This window comes from Cervus canadensis, chromosome X, assembly GCF_019320065.1.
Source record: "Cervus canadensis isolate Bull #8, Minnesota chromosome X, ASM1932006v1, whole genome shotgun sequence".
In the NCBI taxonomy this organism is placed as follows: Eukaryota; Metazoa; Chordata; class Mammalia; order Artiodactyla; family Cervidae; genus Cervus; species Cervus canadensis.
In genome coordinates this window covers 50,157,057-50,169,124 of record NC_057419.1, presented here as the reverse complement: position 1 = coordinate 50,169,124, position 12,068 = coordinate 50,157,057, and the positions used below count along the sequence as shown (strand labels likewise).

At 51.1% G+C, this 12,068-nt stretch overlaps 1 protein-coding gene across 1 annotated transcript; it reads left to right on the top strand.

The window, feature by feature from the left end:
- Positions 1-2,769: 2,769 nt before the first annotated feature.
- Positions 2,770-8,501, top strand: LOC122435388 (complement factor properdin). Its single transcript, XM_043459525.1, has 9 exons — positions 2,770-3,257; positions 3,340-3,490; positions 4,682-4,860; positions 5,332-5,502; positions 5,640-5,831; positions 6,015-6,188; positions 6,437-6,628; positions 6,795-6,906; positions 8,273-8,501. Exons 1-9 carry the CDS (start codon positions 3,191-3,193, stop codon positions 8,421-8,423), a joined length of 1,389 nt encoding a protein of 462 aa, XP_043315460.1. The 5' UTR covers positions 2,770-3,190; the 3' UTR covers positions 8,424-8,501.
- The last annotated feature ends 3,567 nt before the right edge of the window (positions 8,502-12,068 follow it).

Here is a 12,068-nt window from a genome sequence, read left to right as displayed (position 1 = left end):
AGTTGTGAATTAGTGACTACAGGATGTCAGAGGGTGAATGAGGGCAAGTGACTGTGACACTGTACCTGTGACAAAATGTCTGAGAGGCTGAGGGTCTGTGTAAAACTCTAAAAGAGACTTTAAAGACTGTAGAACAAAGACTGGGCATGTTGGAAGCTGCTTGCAAAGAAATGTGAGACTAGGTGACTAAGACAGTATCTGAGACACTGATTGTGCATGAGTGAAATTCAGCATAGTCAGGGACTCTAGATGTGTGAAATGGGCATGAGTATGGAGAGGTGGGAGACAGAGGGATCATGTGTGTGCAAGGAACTTCTGGAGGGACTAGCGGTGGCTATAAATCACCAAACATTTGTGTATATGAGAAAATGATGGCCCGAATGAGCAGTTGAAACATCAAAAGGCATGACTGTGTGTATGTGCAAAACTGACTGGTGAGAGTCATTGTGGCCTTGGCTGAAGGATACAGGCTAGATGACGTGACTGTGTGGGAAACTGTTCTTTAAAGACCACAGTAAGGCTGATGTCAATGACAGCAAATGACTCCCTCAAAGAGTGGCTGAGAGAGGCTGTGTGTTCGAGTATGTATGTGATCTTGTTTGTATGTGGCTATGGTAGAAGCTGTAAATTCTGAAGTGTGTGTGTAAATATGTAAAAAAGAAAAGAGATCTCGAGAGAGAATGACTGAAACTGAATTAGTGGGTGAGAGCTGGTGGATGGATTGTGCCAGGCTTAGGGGAAAGCTCTCTTCTGTCTGTCTTTTTCCTCCTCGGGCCCTTGGGTTGGCCTCTCCAGTTCTCCAAAAGGTGAAATGCTGGAATTTCCCAGGGCTTAGCCTGGGCTTCCCTTCCCTCTTCTCCAAAGCCAAGCCCTCTCCAGATTATCTGGTCCAGTTCCAGCACTTGAAACACTGCTTCTCCCCGCCATGATGATCACATTTTTACCTCCAATCCAGATTATTCCTCTAAGCGCATTTCAGAATCTTGAAAACACTGTTTATTGCATTTACTTACTCATTCGGCAGATGTTGATTGAGCACCTACTGTTTGCTGGTGCCCATCCAGGCCCTGCAGACACAGCGGTTAACAAACCAGACACAAATCCCTGCCTTTATGGAGCTGGCATTGTAGTGGGGACAACAGACAAGAAACAAATGCGTCGTGGCGGTGTTGCAATGATTACATGAGATAAGACTCTCAGTCTTTGTTTAAATAAGAAATCTGCAGTCATTTTATTGCCTAAACGTGTGGGAGAAGATGAAAGTTCCGACAATCCTCTTCCCAGGGGAACCAGCAAGTAGGTACAGAGTTTAGGAATAAATGAAGTATCGATTATAACATCATTACCAGGGCAACAGATGATTAGATAAAGCAACCAACCAGAATTACAGGTTTCTTGAGTTTGTTTTCATAGGATAATAGCATTGAAGTCCTGGAAGCTTAACAAGACCGCTTTGTTCAAAGACAGGCTTATGTTATCAGAAAACAGTACGTCTGTAACGGATATGAATTGTCAACACGCCTTATCACCTGTAAAGTAAGACCAATATTCTTGAGAAAGCTCTTGTTTTAACACACCTGGCTGAATCAAATCCTTCAACCTTGTTTTAATTTGCAGAATAGTGCTCCTGCATGGATGCAGAAGAAATGAGACATTGCCTTCCTAACTTTCTTAGACTCCTTTTTGTTAATTAAAAAGATTTCTGTTTTTAAAGTAAGCTCTGGAGTTTCACTCATTAGGCTTATTTAAACAAAAAAAAAGGCTCTGTGGAGCTTAGGCTGAATTGGAATTAATTATTAACAGTAAAATAAGGGCTACAAAGAACAGTTTTCCTACATGAGACCCACGGAGAAAAGGGTCAGGAACTAGAATGATGACTCTTAATTAAAGTGTGGCCCCCGAACAGCAACATCAGTGTCAGCTGGGGCTTATTAGAAATTCACCTTCTTGAGCCCCACCTCAAACCTATAGGACCAGAAACTAGGGTGGGGCCTGGCAATCTGGATTTAACCAACCTTCCAGATGATTCTGATGCCAGTTAGATTTGAGAGCCTCTGGGCTAGAGAGTGACAGATACCCTTCTGTGAGGGAGGTGACCTTGTCTGCCTCTCTTAGAACAAAAGTCCCTTAAGGGCTAGCATTTGGGGCTTCTTCTTGTCTGCTCCATCCAATGCCCAGAACAGCACTTGGCACCCAGTAGTTGCTCAATACATGTCGAATCAATGTATTTAACAAACCTTACCTGCTGTATGCCAGGCACTAGGCTAAGGACTTTTAAATACCTTAAAAGGTATTACTTTAGTTGATCCAGATCTGCTCAAAATGCCCTATTATGTAGGCTGTGTATGGGGTGGGGAGGGGGGCACTTATTACCCATCCAAGATAGTCAGTGGAACATGGCCAAGCCACCCACCCCCTCCTTGGGACCTGAAGGTACCCCCAGCTGCCCCCTGGGGCAGTGGATAGCACCGATTCAGTCCTGAATTCTCCCCGCACTCTTGCCACTTCCCCTTCTCACTTCCTTTGTGCTGACCTCCCCTCCACATTGCTGACCACGAAGAACTTCACTTTCAGGAAAGAGGAGGTTGGTGGTGAAGGCAGGATGGAGGATGAAGCAATTACCTCGATGCCCGCTCCACCCCATGAGGCAGGGCACGCTGAGCATGCTGCACTCACTTTACTAATGTTCGGCACCCCCATGGGGTTGGCCCTGTCGTTGTGGTAGAGGGCATGCTTTTTATAGGTGGGGAAGCAGGCTCAGAGGGGTTCAAGTGACTTGCTCAAGGTCACACAGTGAGGAAGTTCTATCTTCCAACTTCCAGGCTCAATTTCTCCCTCAGTAAGAACTTGTCCAAGGTGCACTGATTGAGTGCCCATGGGTTGCTGGGCGGGGCCTGGGGTGCTGGGGGATATGGTGACAAACACAACAGGACCTCACAGGCGTGAGGCAGGAAGTAGGGAGGGGAGAGGAGAGGAGGAAGCTCAGGGCCAGAGGTGGCCAGGAGAGTTTGGAGCTGAAGAGACCAGCACAGTACCCTCTCCTCCCCCCACGCCTCCCCTCCCACACTGCCCTTCGCCCTCCTAGTTCCTCCTGGCCCTGGTTCCTCTTTTCCACTAACTCTGGGAGCAGGTCAGCCCATATAAAGCCAGGCCTCCTCCCTGGCAGGGCTGCAGAGGTACAGTGCTCAACATGCCCGCCCAATCGCAGGCCCTACTGCTGCTGCTGCCACTGCTGCTGCTCACCTTGCCAGCCACAGGTGAGTGGGTGGGGGCCTGGTTGGCCCCCAGGGGTGCCTGGGCCCCTCACAACCCTGACCATGCTCCCCCACTCTGTTACAGGCTCAGACTCTGTACAGTGCTTCGCCCAGTATGAGGAATCTACGGGCAAGTGCAAGGACTTCCTTGGGGGAGGGGTCAGAGTGGAAGACTGCTGTCTCAATGCTGCCTATGCCTTCCAGAAGCCTGGCAGCAAGCTCTGTATGGCATGCAGGTCAGAGGGAGCCTGGGGTTTGCGGGAGGCAAAAAGGACTGTACGCAGGGCAACACAGAACTTGGGCTCTTGCCTTCTCTGAGATTCTCCAGCATGGTTCCAAGGCCCTGATCACAACTGTAGCTCCAGGTCTCTCAGCCTCAGCTCTGTTGACACTTAGGGGCCAGAAAATTATTTGTTGTGGGGGGCTGACCTGTGCAGGGCAGAATGTGTTATCACATCACTGGCCTCCCACTAGTTATCAGTAGCAATCTGCAGCAACTCAAATGTCTCCAGACAGGTGAAAGTCACCCCTGGTTGAGAACCAAGATGGCTTACACATGTTGAGCACTTCTTGCATACCAGAAGCATTGTGGGTGGGTTGCTGCTTGACTATTTCTGAGGGTAGCTCAAGCCCTCAAATGGTGATGACATCTCATATGGAGTGTTTATACTGTATAGACACATTGCAGGACGGGGAGTGTTTGGGCAATTTTGAGGGCAACTCCAGACCCCAAATTATAATGACACTTCACATTCATTGAGTACTTCCAGCATCCCAATTCATTGCAGATGTTGGGGGTAGCTAGAGGATTTTTGAGGGTAGCTCTAGTCTCTTAATCGTAATGTCCGCTGACATATATTGAGCCCTTTCTGTATGTCAGACATATTTTCTAACTGCTTACTATATATCCCAGATACACTGTGTATACACCAAATACACACAGCTACAGGGGTGTGTAGCTTGGGGATTTTTGAAGGCAGCTCTCGGCCCCCTGTTGTCAACAGGTCTTATCTGTTTAGCATTATGCCATAGTGGAGGTGGGGTTCTGAGCTCATTGGGATGATGGCTCCTATTTATTAAGCACTTCCTGTTTGCCTGCTACCATGCATAGTTGTGGCCTGGTGGGCTTTTGACAGCAGTTCTGGGCCCCTAGTCCTTATCCTTGTTTACTGCGTGCCTGGCACTGTCCTTGGGAGACTTCAAAGGGTAACTCCAGATTCCTGATCATGAAGGTAAATGATAAGTGTTTACTGTGTGTTCACCTCTTCCCGTTCAATCCCCCAACATCACTAAGAGGTAGGTACTCCCATCATTCTGTTCTGCATACATTTATCCCACACTCCTGCCTGTGCCTACACACACTCTGTGGTCCCATATACCATCCTTGCCCGAGTGTGCCAGGGTGGGATGTGTGCTTCTCCCTACAGGCTGCCACAATGGTCACCGTGGTCCGCATGGTCCCCCTGCTCAGTGACCTGCACTGAGGGCTCCCAGCTGCGGCACCGGCACTGCATAGGCTGGGGTGAGCAATGCTCCCCCGAGAAGGTGGAGCCTGGAACTCTCCAGTGGCAGCTACAGGCCTGTGAGGACAAGCCATGCTGTCCTGGTGAGGAGGATCAGCAAGGCGGGCGAGCACTGTCAGTTACCTGGCACTGGGAACAGTCAGGGCAAAAGCCCTGAGGGTGGGACTGTGCTTGATATTTGTGAGGTGTCAAGGAGGAGGCCAGTGTGGTTGGAGTAGAGTGATGAGAGATGAGGTCAGAGGGGGACTGACCCCTGTAGGTCATGGTGAGGATGTCAGCTTTTATTCTGAGTGATGCAGTGACGGCAGAAAAACGTGATCTAATTTGGGTTGTGACAGATCCCTTTTGCTGTCAGGAAGACAAACTGTATGTGCTGAGTAGCAAAGCAAAGGGACCAGTGTGAAGGCTACTGCAGTAGTCCAGATGAGCAATGATGGTAGGCCAGGTATGGCAGAAACTGGGGATAGGATAAGCTGATGTGGGGTACATGAGCAAGCCTGGACCCCTGAATAATACCACCACCTCCATCTTATCCCTTCTTTTCTCTTCCACAGAGATGGGTGGCTGGTCCGATTGGGGACCCTGGGCAGCTTGCTCTGTCACCTGCTCTAGAGGGGCCCAGATTCGTCGTCGAGCATGTAATCGCCCCACCCCCAAGTGTGGGGGCCACTGCATAGGAGAGGCACAGGAGTCAGAGGCCTGTGACACCAAACAAGTCTGCCCCAGTGAGTGAGGGCAACCACTGGGCAATGATGCAGGCACCCAGGGTGGGTCTGGGGGTTACAGCAGGGAACTTCCATGGTGTGAAGACTTCAACATGCATGACCACACTTGGTATCTCCTCACCCCCACCCCATCACAGCACACGGGGCCTGGGCTGCTTGGGGCCCCTGGGGCCCGTGCTCAGGCACCTGCCACAGTGGACCCAGTGCAGCTGTGGAGAGACGAAGCCGCACATGCTCTGCACCTGAGCCCTCCACACAGCCTCCTGGGAATCCCTGCCCAGGGTCAGCCTATGAGCAGCGGGCCTGCACCGGCCTGCCACCTTGCCCAGGTATTGGGGTATGAGACCTCTGCTCTTAACTTAGATGGAGATTGCTGTGACATTTCAAGGGACAGAGATCTGAGACCATGTGACCATGGAGCTTTTCATTTGGGAGCAGTCTGCCTCATGGGTCTAGGGGCTGAGTCAGGGAGATTGAGGTGGCCTTTCTTCTCACTTCTGTCCTCCCAACAGTGGCTGGTGGTTGGGGGCCATGGGGTGCTGTGAGCCCCTGCCCTGTGACCTGTGGCCTGGGTCAGATCCAGGAAAAACGGACATGTGATCACCCTCTGCCCCAGCATGGGGGCCCCTTCTGTGTCGGTGATGCCACCCGGACGCATGTCTGCAACACGTCCGTGCACTGCCCTGGTCAGCACCCCAAGATGCCCCATTTCCATGCCTAAGGCCCCCCTGCCTCTGCTGCCCAATTCCTGCTGTTAATGCCTTGTTCCTGCCTCTAATCCCTCCATTCCTGGCCCCAGCGCCTTGATTCCATGTCTGATCCCCCTTTCCCACATCCAATCCTTCCCACTCTCTTCCTCAGCCCCATTCCTTCCTCTGAACCCTCTCACTGACTCCCTTCTTTGGTGCAAGCCCAGCTGCCCCTGTCTCTGCAGTGAATGGACAGTGGGGGCTCTGGGGGGAGTGGAGCAACTGCATCCGCCCAAACATTAAACACATCAGCTGCCAGGAGATCCCAGGCCAGCAGACACGCTCCAGGGTCTGCAAGGGCCGCAAATTTGACGGACAGCGATGTGTTGGGAAACTGCAGGATATCCGGCACTGCTACAACATCCAGCGCTGCTCCTGTGAGTGCCTCCAGGGACCATGCTTCGAGGGTGGGGCAGCCCGTGCAGGGACAGGGGCTTTCTGACTCTCTGCTGCGGACCCCATGTCCCTGCAGCCTCTCTCTCACAACCCCCCCCCCAACCAAGACCTCTAATTCTACCTCAGGAACCTCTCCCCTCTTTGCAGGGAAAGGCTCCTGGTCGGAGTGGAGTACCTGGGGGCTGTGCATACCCCCATGTGGACCCAACCCCATCCGCACCCGCCAGCGCCTCTGCCAGGCCCCTCTCCCCAAGTTCTCGTGAGTGAGGGGGCATTGTGCCTTGGAGGGGGTTATGATAGTGATATGTCAGCAGATAAGGCAGGAGGGTTGGTCGCCCATAAACAGGCTTCTGTCACTGGGTCCAAGGTGCCTGCCTGGCTGAGTGCCATCTCCCAGTTGTAGGAAGAGGGAAGAAACTAAAGAAGCTGAGAAAGAGGATGTTGAGGGGAGAATCAGTAACATCTGTGCCCTTCAGTCGCTGCTTCAGTTACTCAGCCATTCTCCCATTCACTCTGTCCTTCCTGTGTCCATATGCTCTGCTCCCTCAGTTACCCAAGCTTTGATTTGCCCATTCAGTCACTCATGCCTCCATTCACCCTCTCATTCCCTCTGTCACCTGTGCCCCAAGACGTTCTAAGGCCTTTTTGGCAACAGTTGCAAACACACAGAACCCAGGTCCCATAGGTTCCCCTAAGGGATCCAGGCCCACTCCACCCTGACAGAAGACATCTGGAGAATGGTTGGCATGTTGGGTCTGGGTCCAGGAAGCTGATTGGGCCTCCCCTGGCAGGAAGGGGTTGGGAAACACTTTCCCACCATCAAAACTGTGTGAGCAGAGTCCTGGACACAGGTAATCAGCTGCCTGAAATGTTTCCAGATGGCCAGGGTGGCCCAGGTGTTGGAGAGGGTTAAAACACTTATCCTTTCCTTATTTCCACAAACATCAAACTACTAGGTTAAGTGACCTCTTCCCAACTCGTGGAAGGTCTGCCACCTGGGCACCAGGTGTGGGGTTTAGAGTGGGTCTGGAAGAAGAGTTAGGGTGTTGAATGGAGGCATGAAGGACTTGACAGAGGGAGGGAATGAATGGAGAAAGGACTGATTGAGAGAATTGGGATGGGAGTGAATGGAGGGTTTGCCTAGTGGAAGAAATAACCCAGGCAAAGACCATTTTGAACATGGGGCTTAGTCTAAATAAAGTGGAAGAAAGAACTAGAGATTGACCTGGGGGCAGAGATTTGGGCCCAACAACAAGGCTTTGAATGCCAAGGCAAGGCATTTGGGTTCTTTCCAGTGGGCAGTGGGGAAAGAAAGAAAAGGTTTTAAAGGTACGAGATGGTAGCTCATATCGATAATTACCAACATTTATTGAGCACTTACTGTGTACCAGACATAACTCTGAGCACTTTACCTGAATCAACTCATTTATCCTCACTCAGCCCAGTGAGGGGAGTATTATTATTCCCATTCTTCAGATGAGGAAAACTGAGGCACAGAGGAGCTAAATTGCCCAGTATCTCCCAGCTAAAAAAAAATATAGTATCCACTCAGTAAGAGTTTTTTGAATGTATTCTTGCCTTCCCTGAGCTTTCCCTCTTCATCCCCACCCCCACTAACACACCAGGCCCACCGTTACCATGGTCGAAGGTCAGGGTGAGAAGAATGTGACCTTCTGGGGGAAACCGTTTGTACAGTGCGATGTGCTGCAGGGGCAGAAGATGATGGTGGAGGAGAAACGGCCATGTCTACACGTGCCTCCCTGCAAAGAACCCTGAGGATGAGAATTCTTACGTCTCTCTCTTCCACTCTGACCCCCTGACTTCTCAGACTTCAATAAACCAGCCTCTTCCCGAGGAGTGGGACCATAGCATCTTCTAGGCCAAAGAGCGCAGCACAGGCAAAGTCGCAGTGGCCTGTGGTGGAAAACAGTATTTTCCACTGTGGCCACGGTGTGACAGAAGTGAAGGCGCATATCCGAGTACCCATCCCTGCAGTAGCCTCGATGTCTGTCCCCTTCTCTGTCAGTGCCCCAGGGCACCCAGCACGTCCCTCTGCAGAGCTCTGATTACGAGCTTTCCGATTGGCTATATGCCCTGGCAGGCACTTTCTGACTGGCTGGCGTGCTTGTTTTTCTTCTCCTCCTAAAGCTCCCTCAGCTGTCAGATTCCACGTCAATCCGGCGAAGAGGCGTGGCTGGGGTTGGGGCCCCCGCAGAGCGAACATCTGCACTCACCCACTCCCAACAGCCCAGCTCCAACACCACAATTAGCGACGACAAATAGTTCCGCGAGGCGGGGGGCGGGGGCGGGGGGACCGAGGAAGTGCCTACGAGGGGCTCTGAACTGGGACAGGAGCAAAGAGAAGCTATAGTCAGCATCTGCCAGGAGGAGCCCCCAAGATACTCAGACACATTTCTTTAGCGTTCGTTCGTTTATTCAACACTTATTAGCATCTACTGTATACTAGAGCTAAGTCTGGGCTTCGGGTGAAGGAAGGCTGGTAGAGAGGACATCTGAGTGAGGGAACAGACCAGAATGGGAGATCCTTTCATTCGAACATTTATTTAACATTTATCAACGCTTACTGAATACTAACAATAGCATTGGATATCATGGGAAATGGGGTAGAAGAGTCAGAGCGATACGTATTTCCCCAGTGAAGGGAGGAAGGATGTGTGCCTGATAGTGTTTTAAGACTTTCCATAGCATGAATTCATTTAACCCACAATGAACATATGAGGTCAATATTATTATCTGCATTTTACCCAGGAGGGAACAGGCATAGAAAGGTAATGGGCTAGACATTTGGGAAACACCATGCCAGGAGCAGAGTTTAGGAGTTTGTCCTGTGAGTGGAGGGGCGCCTCTGTGTGGGAGGCTTTAGATGGGAGATTTGTGACACTCAAGAGTCTGTCAGGCTGCTCACTTCTCTGGGTCAATTTTCTCTTGTGTAAAATGGATCAATTGATGGGTAGGGGTAAAGATGAAATCAATGCATATTAGTTATCCTAAGAGGAATGAGCCTAAGTGAGGGAGTCTGGTTGCTACTGCAGGGTATGAGAAAGTTATAGGTCTATAAGAAAGTGGAAATTTGGCTGTATGTGTATATTATGAGGCACATATCTTTGTGTATGTGTGATAGGAAGACCTATAGGGTCTGTGCAAGAATTAAGGATGTATTGAGTGTGTGTGGAGTGCATGTGAAGTTACAACTGTGTGCACCATAACAATGTGTGAGTTATATGGGTGTGGGGGTATATGTGTGCACATACTCATACACACATACACAGGTGGCATGGATATGTATTGTGAGTTATAAACATGGGTGCATGTGTGCTCAGTTGTGTCTGACTCTTTGGGACCCCTTGGACTATTGCCCGCCAGGCTCTTCTGTCCATGGGATTATCCTGGCAAGAATACTGGAGTGGGTTGCCATTTCCTCCTCCAGGGGATCTTCCTGACCCAGGGACCAAACCCGTGTCTCCTGCAGCTCCTGCATTGGCAGGCAGATTGTTTACCACTGAACCACCTGGGAAGCCCATAAACATGGGTACAATACTGATTACGAACATATGTCAAGGGTGTGTGTTTCAGAGTCATTGCTCACCAATGCACAACAAAGAAAAACATTCTTGGAGCCCCTTCTGTATGTTCCTTCCTACTGGAGAAGATGAAGCTAGTGCAGAGAAGGAGTTGAGACCTCTGCACAGGGAGTTGAGATACTCCTTGGGGGTGGGGGTGGGAAACTCTTCATTCTTCTACAAAAAATTAATTTCTGGGAAATGAGCCACCTGGAGAAAGGGGATGACACTGAGGGGCATGGTACTATAAACCTGGCAACGGGGCCACTGGGAAGGGGCAGTCTAGATACAGGCTCCTAAGGAGCCTGACTTTTTACTCCTAGAGTAGCCAAAAAGGTCTGTAGACCTGCAGCTGCTCCTGTCCCTCAGAGAGGGCGCCACAGACCCAGCAGAACTTGTTTGCTTCCATTACTGAGCAAAAACTGGGGAGCACATACTTCGCAATGTTGGGAAATACCCAATTTGTGTGCAGTTCCCCATCTGGGGAACACTGGAATGTGGGATGCCAAAGGGCATCCATGAGAGAGAGAGAGAAGGAATGGCCAAAGCAAAAGCCTGCAGGTGGACTAAAGCCGGCTGGTATGGAGGAGGGAGCAGAGACGATGGACAGTAGGAGCCTAAGGGGAGAGGGGACTTCCTGGAGACCTTGGCCAAAAGTGATCCTTGAGAGAAAGAAAGGACACTTCTGGCAGAAGTCACAGCACTCCCCCACCCCTATCTTTTAGAGTTGGTCAGGTAATTGTTTTTATAGGTGAGGAAGCTGAGTTTCAGAGATGTTAAGTCACTTTCCCAAGAGTATAGTGGAGGCCCAGTTTGAACCCAGGCACTCTGACTCCAGACCTCACACCATGACCTTGTTTGAACACGCCAAAGATTTAATAAATGGAGAATGTAGAAATGAATAAGTGGATGATTCATTTGAAAGTCCTTCAGGCAGAAAAGACTCCAAATCTGCCTAGGTCTCTGTGTGTCCGTGTGGTGCTTCTGTGTGTGTGTGTAGGCATATTCATGTGCATGTATGCATGTATGCCCATGAGTATTACCCTGGGCTTGTTTGTGTCAGTATAGATACTTAGATCGGTGTGTCCTCTGTACATGCCTCCGTATGTTTCCCTACTTTTGTGTATTTCTATATGTATCTCCACGTACGTGTCATTCCCAGTGTGCCTCCAGGACGCCCCCCAACCCTGGGCAAGGGTGTACATTCTGCCCAAGTGTCCACCTCCGCCTGTCTGATGCTGTCTACACCACCCCCTCATCCATCTCTCTGCCTAGCTAAGCCTATGTGGATGTGGGAAACTGATCTTGCAGAGTACTGCGTGTGACCCTCAACTCTCGCTGTGAAGGGGTTATTTCTCTACTTTTGAGTCTCCGAGTATAACTCCATTCCCACCCCCCAAATGCCTCCTGTGGTGAATATCAACACTGGAAACCTAGTATCTGCAGAGGGTCCTAGGTGTGGGTGCGAGTGCATGTGAAGACCAGGATCAGACAGGGTGGGAGGTTTGCCTGATGCACCCACCCGACCCTCCGGACAGGCTCCCACCCCGCCCCCATCCCCAAATTGCGCACCCCCAATTGGAGGCGGGGGAGGGGAGACAGGATGCGGCGTGGCGCTTGCGCACTTATGCCTTCAGCACCGCGGACAGCTCCTTCGCCCCCGCCTGCCGGCGCGCGCCACCGCCGCCCCAGCACTGAAGGCGCGCTGACGTCACTCGCCGCTCCTCCGCAAACTCCCCTTCGCAGTCGCCTTGGTCGCGTCCGCGCCGCCGCCGGCCCAGCCGGGCTGCACCACACGGGGCGCGAAATAGGGGGTCACGGGCGCGACCAACCGCGCTGC